The 20,130-nt window shown below is 38.0% G+C and overlaps 1 protein-coding gene across 1 annotated transcript; it reads right to left on the bottom strand.

Moving 5' to 3' along the window:
- Positions 1 to 1,282: 1,282 nt before the first annotated feature.
- Positions 1,283 to 19,225, bottom strand: AMACR (alpha-methylacyl-CoA racemase). The gene is made up of 4 exons (XM_009285186.2): positions 18,796 to 19,225; positions 16,021 to 16,181; positions 10,729 to 10,915; positions 1,283 to 2,083 (listed from the first exon to the last, which is right to left on the bottom strand). The coding sequence occupies exons 1-4, from the start codon at positions 18,932 to 18,934 to the stop codon at positions 1,674 to 1,676; spliced, it is 897 nt and encodes a 298-aa protein (XP_009283461.1). The 5' UTR covers positions 18,935 to 19,225; the 3' UTR covers positions 1,283 to 1,673.
- Positions 19,226 to 20,130: the final 905 nt, after the last annotated feature.

The following is a 20,130-nucleotide window of genomic DNA, read 5'->3' as shown; positions in this document are numbered from 1 at the left end:
GAGCGCACGTTGCCGGCTCATGTCCAGCTTTTCACCCAGCAGTACCCCCAAGTCCTTCTCGGCAGGGCTGCTCTCAATCCCTTCATCCCCCAGCCTGTATTGATACTGGGGGTTGCCCCGACCCAGGTGCAGGACGTTGCACTTGGCCTTGTTGGACCTCATGAGGTTCACATGGGCCCACTTCTCCAGCTTGTCCAGGTCCCTCTGGATGGCATCCCATCCCTCGGGCGTGTCGACCACACCACTCAGCTTGGTGTCATCTGCAAACTTGCTGAGGGTGCACTCGATCCCACTGTCTGTGTCATTGGTGAAGATATTAAACAGTACCGGTCCCAATACGGACCCCTGAGGTAAATCCCAGATGTTAACATGAGTTTTTAAATTTACTTCAGTGATTTTGGGGTTCAAAACTTAGGTGCACTGGGGATTACACTGGACAACATTTATTGTTCTCCAACACGACTGGATGCATCTGGGACTAGCCAAATTACCAAATCTTACTGTAAAGGTGTGTAATGTTCAGTAATTTACATTAGAGTCATTATCAGCTGGAAACTTAAGATGCTTTTGCTGATTGTTTATCTAATTTGTCAGGACCTACTAGATAATTCTTGCTTCCAGGCAGGTGTTTATGTAGTACAATGTAGAAGGTTTTTTTGTAGTAATAATGCTGACATTTTGGCATGATACAGATAAAATGAGCTAAAGTATATCTCAGCTTTGGAAGTCTTTGTAAGCAACAAACTAATCTTCAGCAAGGTAAACACTCTGACAAAATTATCAAAAACCCAACCCCTTATATCATAATTCCTGACATGTCAGACTAAAGAAAACTGTATTAAGGCCATATAACTAATTCTTTTTAAAAGCATTTTTTTTTTTGCCTTGAAGGAGACTTTCAAATGATGGTTTAATTTTGAAGGAAATTAAAACCACCATGGATAACCATTGTTTAAAACTTGTGCAGCTAAGTTGCCTACCATTTTTCCAAAAAGAGAGGAAAGAATTAATACTTGGCAGCTATTTTAAAATAACAAATTTCGTTCTGAAGTGATTTTCTAGGCAAACTGAAATTCCAAATGTAATATAATCAGGAGACTGCATTAGGAAAATGTAGTCAGGCTATTAAATAGAATTATTTTATGATCATAACTCTACAGCAGCACATAAGAAAACAGCATTATTTCGATCACTGCTTTGGCTCGATAAGACAAATGAATTAATATGATAAGATAGATAAAAAAAATCCCTTCTAATCTATGAGTAAACAACACAATCACTTGTTTAGGAAGAATATATCGATATTTTATGAAAAGTATTGCCTTTATGTAATTACAACATATATTGCAAAGCAACAGTGTAACTAAGAATTAAAAGAAACAAACATTTCACAGGATATGATATTTAAAGAAATATTTTGAGGATTTACAGCTGCTTACTTTTCAAACCGTGTAGATCTTCAGAACACAATTTTGGTATCATTCTAGACTGCAGACCATCTGGGTACACAAGTACATAATTCCCACTGTTTTCAATTAAATTTAAAACTGCAATAATTTATTAAAAAATTCTTTCAAAGCTGTATCATGCAAACATTTGTCATACAATTCAATTTTAATGCATAAAAACATACTGTATCAGCCTGAAATTTGTCTGATCTGCATAGTTAGAGATTATAAATTAGCTTTTGGTTTATTGAATTCTATTACTTTATCAGAATAAAGTTTAGTAATCTCTTGCTTAGTAAAGCCGTACTCTAGAAGTATCTCTTCTGTGTGTTCTCCTATAAAAGGATCTCTTTTAAACGATGGAACAGCAGGGGTCCTTGATAGAAGAGGAGCAGGTCTAGGACTTATCTCTTCCTGATCATTTTTGATAAAAGAACTTCTTTGTTTGTTATGCTGATGTGAGGCAACATCATCAAAGGATAAAACAGGGGTCACACAGGCATCAGTACCATCAAATATGTTGCACCACTCAGCTTGTGTCTTCTGTGCAAATATGGATGCAAATTTTTTCTTCATTTTGGGCCAGTCGGAGAAACTCAACTGATTGGGAAGTTTATCTGAATCTAGCCCAAGACCTGAAAGGAGAAAAGCGAAGTTTAACTGTAGTATAGCTTACACAAATTAAAGTGCTGCCCACAACTAAGTATGTTCCTCAAGAAGCTAGTATTTTGCAGGCAGTCCAACGCAGCAGAACATGCTAACAAAAAGTCACTTCAAACTTTATTATGGTATCTATGATTGAGGGAGAGGGAGCAGAAGAATAAAATGTTCTATTACTTGCAATTAGACTAAACCACAACAGCTACAGCCTTTTAAGTAAGTACATATAATAAACACTCATTTGTATAAGCACTTTGTAAGAGCAGCAGCTGCCTAGAGATAACATTTCGTCCTGAGAACATCTGTATCAGGTATTGTATTCTCCACCTGGCAGTAGCAACACAAAAGTCTGGTGAATGGGTCTTGGACTACAGCAATATACTTATCTCATAGAAGCCAGTACATCTGCCAGAGCTGGACATTCAGCAGGCTACAGTGTGTCCAACACGATCGGGTTATTTCTATGCCAGAGATGAGAAGACAGCATGGATGGATATACCCAGGCTCGCTGTGCATGAAGTAGCTCAGCTGCAGGTGCCTGCAGGCTAACCGACCTGCTTCTCGACTCCCTCGGTCCAAAAGGACTCCAGCAGTGTTTGCTGCTCTCCCCTCTTCAGCAGACCTCGTAGGCTCCAACTCTCCACTGCTGCTCTTTTGGAAAAGTGAAACCCATAGCCCTTACACTCACTAACTGCTTAAGAACTCTGCTTCCCAGAAGATCAGTCGCATGGACCACCTAGGTATGCAATACACACATCCTTCTGAGGCACAAGAGCAGAAGATGGACACACAGGCTTTGTACTGAAAATATCCTGAACTAGGCAGGTCCTAGGTCCTTCCCTCAACCGAGCACCACCTTCCCTCTCACTGGGGAGTTTACATCTCTCCTGTGCAGCCAGTTTCCCATCTCTGTTTCTGTTCGCACGGATTCTGCTCTCTGCACTCCCTACCCTTCCATTCTCCTACTTCAAGGAGATCCAAGAATTGTTACCACTTCTTGTAGGGTTTATCTCAAAAAGGAGGTAAGAAACAAGAAAGAGAAAAGGCAATTAAATCACACTTTCAAAATGGAGATACAAACAGAGGTACAAACAGAGTCTATGATATCAAATAGAAATCAGAAGTGGTATATTGAAGGCTGTCCAAACAGTCACATCTTGAAATTCAGGAGCATGGACATAGCAGGAAAAATTCAGAAAAAGCAGGGCTATGAAAGAAGTTAATCTGAGACATTAGAAAGGCTAGAGAACAACTATCATCATAATGCTTCAGAAACAACAAAAAAAAGGGAGCTGCTTAGAAAACAACAGCTCTGTGTAAAAGGCAGAGAAAATGCTGAGTTCTGCAAACATTTAATTTTGAGCATTCTTTCATGTTTAGATACTTGGTATCAGATTGCATGACTTGCAACTGTTAACAGGCTTGGCTACGAGATGCCTGTTGCAGGTAGAATTTACACAGAACTCCTCTAATCTTCAGCTGTAGATAGGCAGAAAAAACTTCCTGTATCTTCTATTTCTATAGCTTCCTTATCATTGAGAGGGGTAGACATATAGCTACTGGAACATACAGGGGAGAAGAAAGGAAGATAACGTCCATTCTTCTGCTCTTAAGTTCTTTCCGCTCATAATCTCTACTACATGCACTTCTTGGGGCTCATAGGCTCCCCCAAGTTATCATAGTATTTAAGAATTTCACTGTTGATCGCCAGATTCTTAAGCAGTAGCTTTGAGAATGAATACATGCTTTGAAATCTTACTTTGGTACGGCAAAGGAAAACACAGAGAAATTGCCAATCTCCAGACTCAGAAATACAGCCTTGCAGCTGTTCATGTTTAGAAGAAAATCAACACAGTCAAAGACAGAATAAGCGTTTTCACATCCTATTAGAGATTCCTATGGGTATCAGGATAAGTATTACTACAAGATAAACATCAGTCCTTATCAAGTTACCAAGTCACGTGCACCTTAAATCACTAAACTTAAAATCTAGTCTTCATAACCATTCATATTAGCCTAAAAAAAGATCAGCTGAAGATTACTCATACTGGTGGAACATCTGTAATTAAATAGAAGCCAACAATGCTTTCAAAATTAATTTGATTATTAATCTTCAAAGTATAACACTAAAGATGAACAGTGCTACATAGTTTACTCAAGAACTAGGAGGTGAGGCAAATTTAACTTCCACAATAAGTAAAGCTAAGTAACAACACACTATCTGAGATGAAATCGTGTCTATTGGAAACATTGTTTCTCAAGTATTTATTTGCTTATTAATTATGCTTTGGGTTCTAGCAGCCAGACCAACATGAACAGAGCTCTACCATTATCCCATTACACAATTATATTTGAAGATCGTGCCAGATGGAAAGTTGGCTGAACCTAACTGTACATGCTCTAGCAAAACAGAACAATATGCAGAACCTGGAATTTAATATTACATGATCATTTTCCGTCGACCACTGAAGACTTCAACTTTAAATAGCATGAACCGGCAGCATTTAAGCACTACAGCTTCTCATTTTCCAGCTTGTGCTAACCATTTGTGGTACAGACGAACAAAATCACAGCAGGAGTGACTGAGTCAACAAGGAAACAATTACACAGCAGAGAATTGTTTGGGATACCACAGGATGACAGATTTCACCCAACATAATCAAAACCAAATTATCTTTTACACAGAATATCTGGGAAAGCAATCACAACTTGTTTCCAAGTTTTTTTGTTCAATTTTGATCTAGGGATTTTTGTTTAGAAAAACCCAGTAACCTACCCTAGTACAGCTTTGAAATAACAACTTTTGAAAAACGAAGAATTAAATCTCCTTATAATGATATAGCTTTAAGTCTCCTTTAAATGCTATAGCTTTATTGACATGTATCTGCACATCATTTATTAATGCAACAAACTGAAATCTCTATTTCTACAGAACTTCTTAGACAAACTGCAGTAAAATTAGCAACCTATTTCAAGAGAGAGAAGACAGTAAAATTCATGAGATAAATCAGCGAAGTTGCTTTGGTATGTTGGAAATAAACTGTTTCATACAGTATTTCAGCCATACTATTTTAAAAGATTATTTAGGATCCCTAGCAGAGCTTTGTTCAGGATTTTCTTGTTTTAACTTGCTGATTTTCTTTTCAAAATTGTACGCTCATAGGACAGTAATCCTGAAATTATGTTGCCACAACATGATCGAATGGAACTATCTAGTATGGGAATCCTTAATTTTGGCCCAAACCACAGCCATTGGTGTATGCCATTGCTCGCTCTCTCTCTAAATATAATTCATTCTCACTCTGAGGGGGAACTGAACTTTAAAACATTCCAAGACAGTACTGAATTTTCATTAAAGTAACTATGTAAAGCTTTTTCTCTGCTCAAAGTTTTTGAAACTAAAATAATTTTTTAGAAAGCAACAGTTCAGCAAAAGGTTGAACAGGCCCAGAGTACTACCAGAGCATGGCTGCAAATGCATCCATAGCTGTACTCTAAGTTTACATATTTAATTACCACAATTGCAAATGTTTTGGTGCAGCAAGAACCTAGCCCTCTACAGTATTTGTACAATGTTTAAGGCTTATCATGATAAGTAAATTCAAATAAAACTTAACATTATGTGTAACTGAGCGTGTCTAACATGTAATGAGGAAACTGTTTGTCCACTTTGCATGTCTTAATAACAACATCATATTGAATTCAGCACATTAGCAGATTTTTAATACAGTACACAATACTTTACAATCACAAAATGGAGAGCCCTGTGGAAATCCGTCATAATGATGTAAACTAGGTTTTTCAAGTGCTTCCTAATTTTTTTCCCTTCTTTTTAAATAGAAGTCACACAATGTAGGAGTATCAAAGTAGTATGAAAGGAGTACTATCAAATACATGTTCAGAACTTTAGTGACTGTTAGTGCTTTTCACATCAATGTAAGTTAATACTAAGTTCATCTTATGTAACCGAGTTTACACCACATGATAACACAGAACCAAACCTTTACTCTCACCTGATATATAAAATCTACTGTGTTCTGCATGCTTCTTGTAGCCTGGATACAGCAATACTAAGCACATATTGCTAAAAATCAAGAGAAACCTGCAGAAGCAATTTACAGGTCAGCTGGAAGACATTCTGTCTCTTTCTGTCAAAACATTGAGACTTAACACTAGTCGCACATGTTTCTTACATCAGATTTTTCATAAGATGCAAAGGCATTTTAGTTATTTATTGGCTGACTTTTGTAGTAATAAAATTAATATAAGCAAAAGGATTACAGCATGTTTGTTAGCAGCAAATAGTCTATAGTGAGCCCAGAATACAAATCCTAATACTACAGCTACTACAGCAATTATTTACCATATCTCTTTTATATCGCTTCAGTTTCTCATATAACCTTTTTTTTTTAAATTCATAAATTTGTGGTAAGCAGAAATTTAATTTTCCCTACTGAGCATGACCTACAAAGCCACAATCTTCTCAAAATAAGATGCTGTATTTTCCTAAAGTTAGTTAGTTTCCCTCCACAGACCCTTGAAGAACTTTCCTTGCCATGTCATTAACCGCACTCTGGTCCAGCACTGGGTTCCTAATTTTGTAGGGAAACACTGAAGTGAACCAAAACCAAAAGGAAATCAGTTTCACTTCAGCTAACCAGAATTCTGCAAGCAGTGACAAATGGTTCAGAAATCATGTTCCTTTCTCAATTCCGCAATCTTTAAATCTCCAACTCTTACATCTGCAACACCCATATCCTTGTGTTTTCATTATATAGGAGTGGCAAAAGTAACCTACTCTCTGAATATGGACAGAGAGACATAAAGTGGCTTTCAAATATATTTTACCTGGAACAGCACCAAATTGTTCACCAGCAGAACTGACCAGAATTATGGGAAAAAAATTATGAAATAAAATTATGGAAACTGTAACTGGAACATACCATTTTAAAACTACTTCAAAGCAGGGAATTAATGTCTGGAACAGACGACTCAGCCTAAGTCAAAGCTCCTCCAGTTTGTGAAAGAGCAATACAATTCTCACAAGCAGCTTTTTCTTCCCTATAACATTCAAAGGCTTAAATTCTGAATTTAATTTCTGCAACAGATATCCCAGAAAGGAAAAAATCCCTAAGCCACAAGAAGGATCTGCTGTTCTAATTTAGTACGCTATTGCTTCAGAAAGCTTGCAACCATAACTACTGAAGGGCATAAATTTTTCCTATGTGAAAATCTGAGCAATTCATAATATGCACCTAAAATACAATGAAGAAAGACCACTTATTTTAAATGCAATATTGTGAAAAAACCTTGAGTTTGGTCTGATACTTTAAACAACACACTTTTACAAAATAAACAAAGAAAAATTATTGGCTGTAAATGAGCTAAGATTGTGATACAATTAAAGGCAAAAAGCAAAATTTCCTTAGAAGGCTGTAGTCTGTATGTTGGATTTTTTAAATATGACAGAAACAGACTGAAACACAGGCACAGCTGCGATTGCAGTTGTTGTCTACTTACAAACGGATACACCAGTTCTTTATTGCTGGAATAACTATTTTTGAAACTTCATATGTTAAAATGAAGCCACTTCTGTGCATTGTAAACATGAGGAATACTTTCAAACATGAAAATAAAGTTGTCTAATGTGGGTGCCCCAATATAAGCAGATGAATTCATAGTTGCTGCTCCAACTTTATGCTCTAAATTTCTGAGAAACCACTAAGAGGAAAACAGAATTTTCACATTTTCGTCAGTAAAGAGTTATCTAAATAATACAGAGATCAGTCAGTGATTATGTTATATTGCCTGACCACTGGATTCATCAATCAGAGGCTTCTTTCTAGATAAGCTGGCTGGCTGGTTGAGAGAGAAAAGCCTAAGCCTTGCCCTGTAGCAATGATCAACACAAGAAGGCTGGAGTGTCCAGCAAAGGTTCACTGAGAAGAAGAGTGACAAACAAGACCAGACTCCATTACAGAATTTGTTTTATTTTTGAACAAATATAGATTCCATCCCACTCCTGTAGCTTAAAAGTAAGTGCTATTCAACTCAGTCTCTAGAGAAATAAAATACTGCAGCCATGAATACTGTAGGCCAGTGTTTGATCACTTTAAGCCAAACATATGGGTATTTGAGTAAGCACCTTTATTCTGTTCTTCTTTCCTTTGTATTTAAGGCAGGCATTCTCACTGAAGACATGTATTGGAATTCCAAATTCCCTAACTTCCAGAGCAAGGGCTTACATTTTACTTTGATACAGTTTTATATTTATTTTTGTTCTCCAACTCCATTCTTGCAAGCAAAAAAATTTCAAGGGATTGGATGAGAATAACATTTCAAAGAACTGCAAAGTGTAGAATAATCAACTAGACTGTCTTTTTCAAGATCGAGTAGCTTAGAACTGGAGTTCGCAAACAAGTTATTCTCAGGACAATCAGGGACAAAGTACCAGCTTCTTCAGCCAAGAACATGGCTCTTCCAAACTTGACAACTGATCTAGGGGCAGCACATAATGCTGTACATGTCCCTGAGTCACTCCAGGAGCCTGCGTTATGCGTTTCATGTATCAGCATGTACCAATTTGGATATTCTACGCAATTGCACAGTCCTTCTCAACCTACACTGAGAAGCAGCCATTTACAGCCACAGATGTGTAAGAACTTTGGGAGCACCACAGGCTGCAAGAGAACAACGCCAAAGTGTACAGGACAAGATCTCTCCTTGGGATCCTGCTCACCAAAGGCATACCCCACCTTACAGCCCCATACCTGCATTTCATCTTACCATGCTCCTGAATTTCAAAAACTCCTGGAAGTGCAGGCCCTGGCACTGACTACACTCTTGTTAGTACAACGTAGGTCATTGGGGCTGAGCTGCCAGTAACTGAGAGGAATTGTCATGGTTTAACCCTGGGCGGCAACTAAGCACTACACAGCCGCTCACTCACTCCCCTTCCCCACAGTGGGATGGGGGAGAACTGGAAGGGGAAGAGTGAGAAAGAAACTTGTGGGTTGAGATAAAAACAGTTTAAAAATTACAAACGAATAATAATAATAAAAAAATTTGTAAGGAAAAGCGGGAAAAAAATAATAACAAAGAGAGGGAAATAAAACCCAAGAAAGAGAAGTGATGCAAATGAAAACAATTGCTCACGATCAGCTGACCAATGCCCAGCCAGTCCCCGAGCAGTGGCCCCGCCGCCAACCTTTCCCCCAACCTTTATTGCCAAGCATGACATCACATGGTATGGAATATCCCTTTGGCCAGTTGGGGTCAGCTGTCCCAGCCGTGTCCCCTCCCAACTTCTTGTGCACCCCCAGCCTACTCGCTGGCAGGGCAGCGTGAGGAGCAGAAAAGGCCTAGACTTTGTGTCAGCGCTGCTCAGCAGTAACGAAAACATCCCTGTGTTATCAGCACTGTTTTCAGCACAAATCCAAAACACAGCCCCATACCAGCTACTAGGAAGAAAATTAACTCTATCCCACCCAAACCCAGTACAGGTATCCATGTTACAATTCAAGGAATAATCAGTGGGGAGAGACTGAGCAAGAATAAGGAGCTACTCCACTGCCACCCTCACTCAGCAAAGATTTCCCACGTGTAAGTCATGCATGTACAAAAGTGGTTCACGTAACACTGGGTACATCCACTTTAGGTATATCCTCTGTTGGTATTCCTTCTACTCATTAAGCAAAACTAAAATTAGATTGAGAACTTTTTATATCCTTCATATTCAGAATAATGGAAAGATAATAAATACCAAATTCTTTTGTAAATTTTTTATATTTTCATAAATTCTGTATGGAAAGCATAGCAATCTACCAAAGGAGCATGACAGAAGAAATTATTTTTAAATTAAACAACCAGTAAGAAGCTAAGAGCACATCTGATCAAAAGCTTGAAGCACACAAACAGTTCAAAGGTAGAGAGGCACCTGCAAATTTCTGTTTTAACTTCACACAATTATTTTGCATGACTCATTCTAATTTCTCAAACAGATAAATCCTATTTTATAGTCATATTTAAAGAGTCTTCAGTCAAATATAAAAATTATAACCATAGCTGGACACCAAAAGCACTCTGAAATTGTGTAGTGGAAATTAATTTATAAAGCTGACTTTGCTTCTAGAAAAATTCTATTCTTTCAGGAAATATTATGAACTACTTCCAATGAATATTCATTTCTGAAACAATTTAAATAGTTTCTTTTTTAAAAAAATTGTAGCACAAATAATTGAACTTGCTTGAAATTTTATTTGCAATACCAAAGAATTAGGTCTCCTTTTTAAAGCATATTCACAATCCCTTGAAAAAAGTGGTTTCCAAAAATAGTTGTTTAGTGGTCCAGCCACATCACAGACTACCATTACCATAACTCCAGAAGAAAACCTGTAATTTAAGTGTAGTTTCTGAGGGTAAGGTGAAGAAGGGATGAAAAAGAAAGAAATCAATTGCTAGAAGAAAGTGAACTAAACTGCTACACTGCTACCCAATTAGTTTCACGAAGTGTTTGGCTTTTACAAAGAAATCAACATAACCAATACCATGAATCAAAACCAAGTATTAAAGAATTCATTCAATCATGCTTTGCTGATGTGAAACTCTCCAAGCTACTTACCCTTTATTAACTGCCCATAGAATTGAGGCTCAATGGCACCAACAGCCATGAATTTTCCATCGGAGGTCTTGTAGGTTTCATAAAAAGGCGCACCACTATCTAGCAGGTTTTCACCTCGAGGTCTGTTCCAAAGTCCCAAATTTTGTGATTTCCACAGAAAAGAACTTAGGTATGCTACTCCTTCTACCTTGAAAATTTACAGGAAAAAGTAACAGCTTCAATAAATTAGTTGGCATGTTACCTTAATTCTACATAAAACAAAACAGCAAAAAACTCCTACCAGTTCTGTCCTTTGTTAAGATTTTTAATGACAAAATCTCAGGTAAGCAGTTTAATTACTTAAAATTTTCAATTACTGTTTATATTACATATGTAAAATCATCTAGAATTAGATAATAAGAAGGAACATAAATGTAATAATGCAGCTTCAGATGGTAACGCACTTTCAAGGCACAAAGTTTCCTCGTTTAGCACGTTTATAATCATTAGGAGTTCACAAAAAGAATGTAAGTAATTTTAGGTGACAGGACAAGCTTCTTGGCTATATAGAACATTAAGTATCTGACAGCCGTCAAGCCTTCTAAACCTCTGGAAATCAAGGTGCCTATACCAGCCCTGTAAGTATCAAATCTTTATCTCAACCTCAACTTCTTTGAATTTACTGATTATAATAAGACTGCTATTTTTAGAAGAAAACTGGAAGGAAATCAAAGGTTAAAGCTCTCTTATACCATGGGAACTGGGAAGCTCATCTTCATCACTAAGTTAAAAATTATTCTCCCACTCTCATCACTGGTAGGTACATAGACATAGCAAGGTAATCTCTAAATAGGCAAGTGTCTGATGAATACAGCACTAGAAAACATGATTAATCTTGTTCCAACTTGCCCTTAAAATTTTGGCTATGTGGAGTACAACCAGATGAAAATTCAGTTTGTTCAGCCTTTCAATAATTATCAAGCTTGTACCAGTCTTTCCAGGCAAAATCATATCCTACAGTTTTGCTCACCAGCAGAACCCATTTTCTTCCAACTGCTTTAGAAAAACTGTAAGTGAAGATGAGGCAGTAACAATATATGGCCAGAAACATTCCAGTGGAACAGAGAAAAACCTGAGCTGTATCATTTTGATTCATGCATTTTCAGCTGTGTAAAATTAACCTAATATTGTCTATAGAGAAAAGCACAGAGATTTTACTGAAATAAAAAGCTACTGAATTTTCATGTGGAAAGATCTATTAGTTTCTACCTTTCCAAGCAAGAATTTAAAACATGGAAATCTTCGAAGTATGCAGTCACGAAGGTTTCTTCATTTAATGTGTATTACTTTGCCTCTTTCTCAAGTACCTGCCACAAGAACAGGAATACTTCTGCCCTACTTGTCATACATTAAAGTCAACTAAAGTACTTTCATGTGAGAAAATACTGTGTACCTTCATCTTCATGGTCGCAGAATGATTGCAAAGATATCAAAATAGTGTTCGCTTTACTAATGATCTGATTTTGCACTGCTCATATTAACAAAAAAATACACAAAAAGCATTGGAAGTAAGGATAATAATAGATGGGGATAATATCAGAATAAGCCTTAACTGCAAATTAGATTTTGGTGCTGACGGAACTACTTACAATACCTACATACAGTGCTACTTACCCTGGAAACACTTAAAATAAAATACTACACCTGGTTTGGACTGGTATAGGGACTTTAGAAATATCCCTGGCTGGGCAACTGGACAGCTAGCTTCTGCCTGAGGCCCACTGCAATTCAGAGACAAATAAAAAGGTGTCTAACATCTACACCAAACCTCCAAAGGCATGCTCAAATAACACCACACACACACTAATGTGGTCACTTTCTTTTAAAACATGAAAAGGACAACAGGGGAGACTCCACTTAAGCCTAATTGCAGAATGATTACAGTAACAGTTATGTGTTTCACTTAAGGGCTTCCTCATGCTAAAAGCATCAGAGGTCTCTGAAGCAGGGACAAGAATCCAGAGGCACCACCCCGCTGGGTGACCTGTCTGCTCCGCAAGTCTTCTGTTCCTTCTGCAGAGTGAAACAGTTCAAACAAAACTGAGAATGAATCCACACCAACCTAACCTTTATCCTCGTGACTGAAGAATGCCTCTAGGATGTGGGAGTTTTGGTTTTGAATACCTCCAGGCTGAGAAAAACCTGCAACCCCAGTCTTCTGTTAGACAGCTAAATGCTCTTGCCATGAGACTATTATGCAAGTGATCATTACCGCCATCCTCTCCTGTGGCTGTCTTTTCACAAAGAGTGAGTCATGCTTGGTCAGATGCCTACCATCAGCAGAAGGCTCTGCGTCTGACTTTGGAGTGAACCTAAAGTGTGGCCCTGACTCACATGCTTCTATTCCAGTGTGGTGCAAGAGTGCAGATGTGCCAACCATATCATATCGCGGTGTCCACTCCACATCCTACTCAGCACACAGGAACTATCAGGCTCACTGTAAGATACCTATGATCCCTATAGAGTCAATGAGAAGAGACAGCAACTAACATGAATCAATTCAGATCAGGCATTTAATTCTTCTCAGGTAGACAGCTAAAACGCAGGACCCAGTGTCTACTTTTTACACAGCGCAACAATAACACTGGACACTGTGAACAGGTGATGCAAATCTAGCTCTTGGCCTGATCCTCTCTACTCTCTTTGTGTATCAGTTTAGTTTCACTAACTAGAGGAGTTCCTCATGTGTATATTACTGATCATAAGAATGCTCCCAAGCCATTTTTCAGCTTTCAGCATAGTAATTAGAAATAAAAGATAAATAACAAATTTTTCTATCACAAAAATTTGGATCTCAATCTATAATTACTAACCTCAAAGACAAGAAATAATTAATTTTTTTAGATTACCCCAGAAAAATAGACATTGCAATAAAAGGAAAAAACAAACAAGTGGTCAGTAAAACAAACCATAAAGTAAGATGAAAACTTAATAAAAGTAATCCTGAGGACACAAAGCTGCAAAAAAGGAAATCCATTTTCCCCCTTCTACCGTAGAAAATTCCACCATGTCGTTATATTCAGACTACTATATTCAGACATACTCAGACTACCTAAACTGTACAACAACTTAAGTAATAGGCCTATTAAATAAAAAAGAATGTTAAAACGGAATGACAGCTGAAATGCTGCGGTATTGTGCTTTTAAAAATATCTACTTCCATGAAACAAACTTAGATATAAAAACAGGCTCATCAACCCAGTCTATTTAACCGTCTTTGGTGTTGATGATGCATGTATGTTCTTCATCAACTGTCTTGCTGAAAGTCTGTTCAAGTGAAAGGAACATAACAAAATGCCAGATAAAGTCCATCCAGTGATACTGGACAATATTCCATCCATTTCACAGGACACCAGGAACACCAGCAGGGAACTGTAAATTCCACAAGTATAACGAGACAAGAAAAAATTGAAAGGCTTAAATTTTGAGGGCTTAAAAAAACACCACAAAAAACCACAACACATTCCATTCCCAATGAGCCAGAGATCTCATTAGGACATCAGCGGACTTACATTGATTCTTCTCATAACAAACTCTTTTAATGACTTAAAAGTACCAATAGTGAATATAAGGTAATACTCCAAGCTACAAGAAATATCTTTTTAAATATTTGAAGTCTTGTCACAATTCTCCACAGTTTTTGCTTCACAAATACACAAACTCCTTCATTTTTCCTTTGTAGGTCTTGTTTTTAGACTCACATCATTTTTGCTGTGTTTCTCGGACTTCCTCAAATTGGTCTTTTTTTTTTTTTTGGAAAGTTGATGGCCAGCATCAGAAACAGTATTTTCCTGAGGCCTTATAAATGTTGAATAGATTAGAAGAATTACTTCAGAAACTCTGCTGGCTCTATTTCCTGTTTATACATGCTAATACAGTGTGTGTGTGTTTTACAACAGCATGACATTGTTGACTCATGTTCAGCTTGTGACTACTACAAACCCCCGGGATTGTACTTTAGCCAATTGTTCTCATACTGCATCTGTGCAGCTAATTGTTTCTGCCTAAGAGAACTACAGAGCAGTGGTCTCCATGAACTTCAGCCAATTTTTTTCAGGTCATTTCTCTCATTTGAAAAGGTCACTTTCAATTCTAATCCAAGTGTCCAACATACTTGTAGTTCTTCCCACATGTTTATCATCCGTAAATTTACTACACACCATCACTCATCCACCATTCAGCTTATTGGAGAAAACACTAAAAAAACCCAACAGACGTCTGTGGAACTCCAGCTGGTAAGTTTGACAATCAACTACTAATAACTATTGTCAGGGTAAAAAAATAGACCAGTTTTGCACTGATCCCATAGAATTTTCATCTAGACCATAATGCCGTGACCTGCTTCTGAGAATGTCATGTGAATTTGTCAAAAAACTTACTCAAGTCAAGATAGCTAACATCTCTTGCTATTCTCCTACCTTCAAGACCTCTTCAACAAAGGGATTTTTCAATTAATATATTTTTTTTCAATTTATATTTAAGTCCAAAGCATAATGTTCACTGTATCACAACACCTCGAAGGGAGGTCAAATTTTAATTGCAACGCTCTTTAAAAAGAAAAACAGAAAAAGAGAGAGAGAGAGAAAAAAAACACTTGCAGATAATACAGGTTTCAAGGATAAATGTAAATATGTATTTTTCCTCTGTGTGTAAGTGGGTGGCCTTGCAGTGAAACATTCCATAGTATTCATTATTAAGCTACTTTAGCCTTTCATTTATTTTACGGCACATTAATGCAAAGTGTTTGAAATTGACTTCTTGGCAATAATCCATGGCAGCATAACTATTTGAGGGAACAGTGCTTCTAATAAGACATGACCTGTCACAAATTCATAAGCAGATCTATCTTGGACAAAGCTAATGCAATTCTTTATTTTATTAGGATCATCATTTTTGTTGTTATGCATGATGTTAATTGTTTATTATACACTCTATTTCCATACAGCAAACTTACTCATCAAATATATAGAGCTAATATTTTTTGAAGAAGGCAGACTGAAGATAGGGAATGGCACAGGGGGAAAGCTGCAGTATGTGTCCCATGTCATAAGGATGTTATGGCAACAGTCATATGTGAGAACTGCTTGTAGGTGAAGGAATAGCCATTTTGTGAGATTACTTACTTTCCCTTTCCCAAGTTCTGTTTTAAACCTTATGTATAGCTCTAATTTCCTCCCTTTTACAGACCTAGAGTAGGAAAAAACCCAAACAAGCAAACCTAAGAAACCCCACCTTCCTTGAGACCAAACTTACCATACTTGCATCAATGATCTGCCCTTTACCAGATTTGGTACGTTCATAAAGGGCTGTAACAATGCCCATTGCGCACATGACACCTCCACCAGCAAAATCAGCCAGAAGATTTACAGGTGCATAAGGATTTTCATCTTTTCTACCCAGCTTTGACAGCACACCTGACAGTAGAGCAAACAAAGCAAACGTAAGTATAAAATTAATTATAAACAGTCATTTCTACATTTCTACAATTAAAGTTTCATTCTTTTCAATCTATGCAAGTAAACAAGGGATAAAGCAAACTTCTACCAAGTTTTCTGTCTCTACTCAGCTGTGTCTTAGCAAATAGTTACTCTTTAATTCACAAAAGAATAGAATATCTGAGATCATATTAGTGAAGATGCATTTAATTAAAGAGATTAATAAAAGTCTCACAGATAAACCATTGATAATTTGGCTACATAGGGACAAAATTTCATCCAAAAAAACCTTTTGCACAATAATTCTATATTAGTACTTTGTACATGCAGAGAACCTCCCCCGTAAGAATTCAATAGGCATTATGAACATGTCTCAAAGCAACTTTGGGAAATTTTTCTTCTTTGAATCTTTTGAAGTAAAAATGCAGATGTACAGTCTTCTGTGCACATAACCCATGAATTAATAATCATAACAAAGGATTTCACATTGACAACTGCACTTCAGTCCTATCCTCCCTCTTCAACTACCTTTGGAAAAAAAAAGGTTGCATATAAGAGGAATGGGTGAATAACACAAAAAGGTTACCTTTGACTGCATGCAATATAGACACAGGGGACCTATGTTTATGCCAGAAATTATGCAGAAATGAAAGAGAATAGAGCAAAGGCTAAGCCATGTTACTTCAGATGGAGCTTTGAATCTGCTAGCATTTCTCTGCCACCCTGAAAAACCTCTTTACTGTCACCCTACTCTTTGTAGTTCCCTCATAGCGAATCCCTTTGGGAAAGCAAGAAACTCTGCAGTATGATCATATCTCTTCTATGCCTGTAGCCTAAGGTCTGAGACTTGCAGCATACATGGTCAAAATTTCCTGAGAATTGCGTTATTCTGATGCACCGTTTAGTTAGCTAATGGTCTAATGCACTTCCTAAGTACAAGCAACTGAGTGCACAGTATAAAAACGTTTCCAAAGCCTGTAGTGCAAGCATAAAGCCCTGTCAAGGACTAAAACCTCACTTTTAACAGTCTAAAGGTCGTCACAGGCACCAGCAGATTAATATATTAACTTATATCTGGAGTTTCTAATGCAAGACATTTTTTAGCTAAAGAAAGCCAAAGCTCATCAGGAAAATACTCAGGATATGAGATCTCATTTTTGAGGAATGATACCTCCCAAATGCCTTGTCCTATTTCCTTTAAATAGGCAGAAAAACTTGACCTGTGAGATTTCAAGCAAAAGGATTTAATTTTAGGAAGATAGCACTAACCAAAATACTACTGATTAAATCGGCTCCAGAGAAAAAACCACTTCTTTTTTAAACAGAAAGTACCACAATCTAAGGTAGCAATGGACTATACTGTTTCTGTACTGACTCTTCCCCTGTGCTAATAACAAATAAAAGTATCATAATACTTCGAAATCATCTGGACTTTAAGTCAAAAGTGTTTCAAACAAGGCATCCTTTCTTTACTCTTTTTTATTCTCTGACAATCTTACATAATGAGAGAAGACTGAACCCATCCCTGAAGAAACTTAATTCCACAACACAATGACTCCCCATAGTAGGTGATACTGGATCACCGCATTTGCAGTGCCTCTGCTCTGGCCCTTTGCTGGGGCTAAAAGAAATGCTTTATCCAGTGGGAAGCCAAGAAGTTTTGGGCCACTTTCTCTCCTCCCTCACAGGCTCAGAGAAGCAGCACAGACAGCAGCAATGTGAACAGCAGTAGGTGGGGCCATGCATGACACACTGACTGCTACCACCAGAGTTGGGTAGTTTTATTATTGTTTGTTACTGCATACTTGTAGAAACATGACACTTACAAACAGCATACTGTCTACAACACCTTAAGGAAACATGGCATTGCCACTTTATTTTCAGCCTACTTTCCTTGCGGTTGGTATCAATGGAGAGATATTTACAGCAGAAAAGCACAAGAGTTCAAATGGCTTAGGCTGCCTAGTTTTTCTTCGCTCAAAAAAAGCTGCTCACAAACACGCAAAATAATCTGCAGCCCTTTCGGGATTACAAACATACAGATTTTCTAGGAGTGAGGCCCTGAAGAAAGACAAAAATGCATAAAAACTTCAGTCCTCTCTTCAAAGAGAAAAACTTTATTCAGATAAAATAGCACAAAGGAAGGAAAATACTGTACAGCCTGAGAAGACATGCTGATCCAGCCTAACAGCTCCCTGCTGCTGCCAAAACGAACAGCCCGTCCAGCCCATGTTTCCTCCTTTCTTGTGCTGACTTTTTATGTTTGCTGGATCCTTTAATGAACTGTTTCACCTCAATAACCTGGCAGAAAAACATCCTCATTTCTCCTGGACAGTTTTTGACTTGTGAGGGAGCTTACAGAGAGGTTAAGCAAGCGCCAGAGCTGACTGGAGAGCAAGGAGCAGGGAGAATCACAGGGAAAGAGAAGGAAACCCTCCTTTCACTATCAGAGATGCTTCAGATCTGCTCAGCTGTTTCATCAGACTGCACCTCAGGCAATTTGAGCTATCTGCAAATAACCTTTCAATAAATTTTTGAGTCTTGACTTAAGGGGGGGGAAAAACCTTTTTTGACAGGAAATTTTACAGCATACCTGATAAAGCCAAATAATTGATGTCATGACCTGCAGACTTGGCGTATTTTCCTGTCTGGCCAAATCCAGTAAGTCTAGCATAGATGAGTCTGGGATTCTCCTGTAGAAGGACCTCTGGACCAAGCCCAAGTTTTTCCATGACACCTTAAAAAGACAAAGGCATGGAATCCTAATTCGCATTTATTTTTAATAAGACTCAAAATATACATGGTTCAAAGTTAAATTATACAACAACAGAACTGAACTGCAATTTATGAAGTAATACATTCTAATTCAGTATCCATATTACAATGTGAATAGCCAGAACGTTATAAATTACCAACATACTGCATACATTTTGAATACAAGCCAATTAACTGAAAATTAAGCTTTAGGGTCCTTTCTTTTTTTTCAGCTTTTTTCCCTGTTTTACTTCACCAAAAGATTGCCAGACAGCTTGCTGTAATCCACGTACTGTTGAATCAGAGAGAAAGCTACCAAAGGCTTGTAAAAAAAAAAAAAAAAAAGAGCAAACTCTTACATTTTCCACATTAAAATGACCTGAAATTGCTTCCATCTTTCACTGGAATATACCTTCCTCACCATATTAGCCTCTCAGTACCCCGCGTGTTCCTGTATCTTTTAACTCACTGACGCAAATGGACCATGCCACTATTCTACTAATGATCTGCAACAACTGCACAATAGAAAATGCGTTCTTTTGTAATGCAGAGAATAAGGAACTTTTAGAAATCAATGAAAGGTAGGTTTGGTCAGCATGCGTTTACAGTAATCACGGCTAAAATTTTAATCTTGCAGTTCTAAAAGAGTGGTTTTAAAAGAAGCAAATTCTAGTTGATGAGGAAAAGGCTGAGGTACTCAATGCCTTCTTTGCCTCAGTCTTTAACAGGCAGACCAGTTATCCTCACGGTACTCAGCCCCCCGAGCTGGAAGACAGGGACGGCGAGCAGGATGAACCCCCCATAATCCAAGAGGAAGCAGTTAACGTCCTGCTGCGCCGCCTGGATGCTCACAAGTCTATGGGGCCGGATGGGATCCACCCGAGAGTGCTGAGGGAGCTGGCGGATGAGCACGCCAAGCCACTCTCCATCATTTATCAGCAGTCCTGGTTAACAGGGGAGGTCCCGGACGACTGGAGGCTTGCCAATGTGACACCCATCTACAAGAAGGGCCGGAAGGAGGATCCGGGGAACTACAGGCCTGTCAGCCTGACCTCGGTGCCGGGGAAGATTATGGAGCGGTTCATCTTGAGGGCGCTCACAAGGCATGAGCGGGACAACCAGGGGATAAGACCTAGACAGCACGGATTCATGAAAGGCAGGACCTGCTTGACGA

The sequence above is a fragment of the Aptenodytes forsteri genome, unplaced genomic scaffold (assembly GCF_000699145.1).
Source record: "Aptenodytes forsteri isolate BGI_AS27 unplaced genomic scaffold, ASM69914v1 Scaffold120, whole genome shotgun sequence".
Taxonomy (NCBI): Eukaryota; Metazoa; Chordata; class Aves; order Sphenisciformes; family Spheniscidae; genus Aptenodytes; species Aptenodytes forsteri.
This window is presented reverse-complemented; position numbering and strand designations above follow the sequence as displayed.

What these genes read in the sequence shown, in the direction of transcription:
- AMACR (XM_009285186.2), bottom strand. Translation starts at nt 18,934, where the DNA reads ATGGAAAAACTTGGGCTTGGTCCAGAGGTCCTTCTACAGGAGAATCCC. An exon ending in CAATTATTTGGCTTTATCAG is followed by an intron (nt 16,182 to 18,795) that starts GTATGCTGTAAA and finishes CTCTACTGTCAG; the next exon opens with GTGTGCTGTCAAAGCTGGGT. An exon ending in AGATCATTGATGCAAGTATG is followed by an intron (nt 10,916 to 16,020) that starts GTAAGTTTGGTC and finishes TAAATTTTCAAG; the next exon opens with GTAGAAGGAGTAGCATACCT.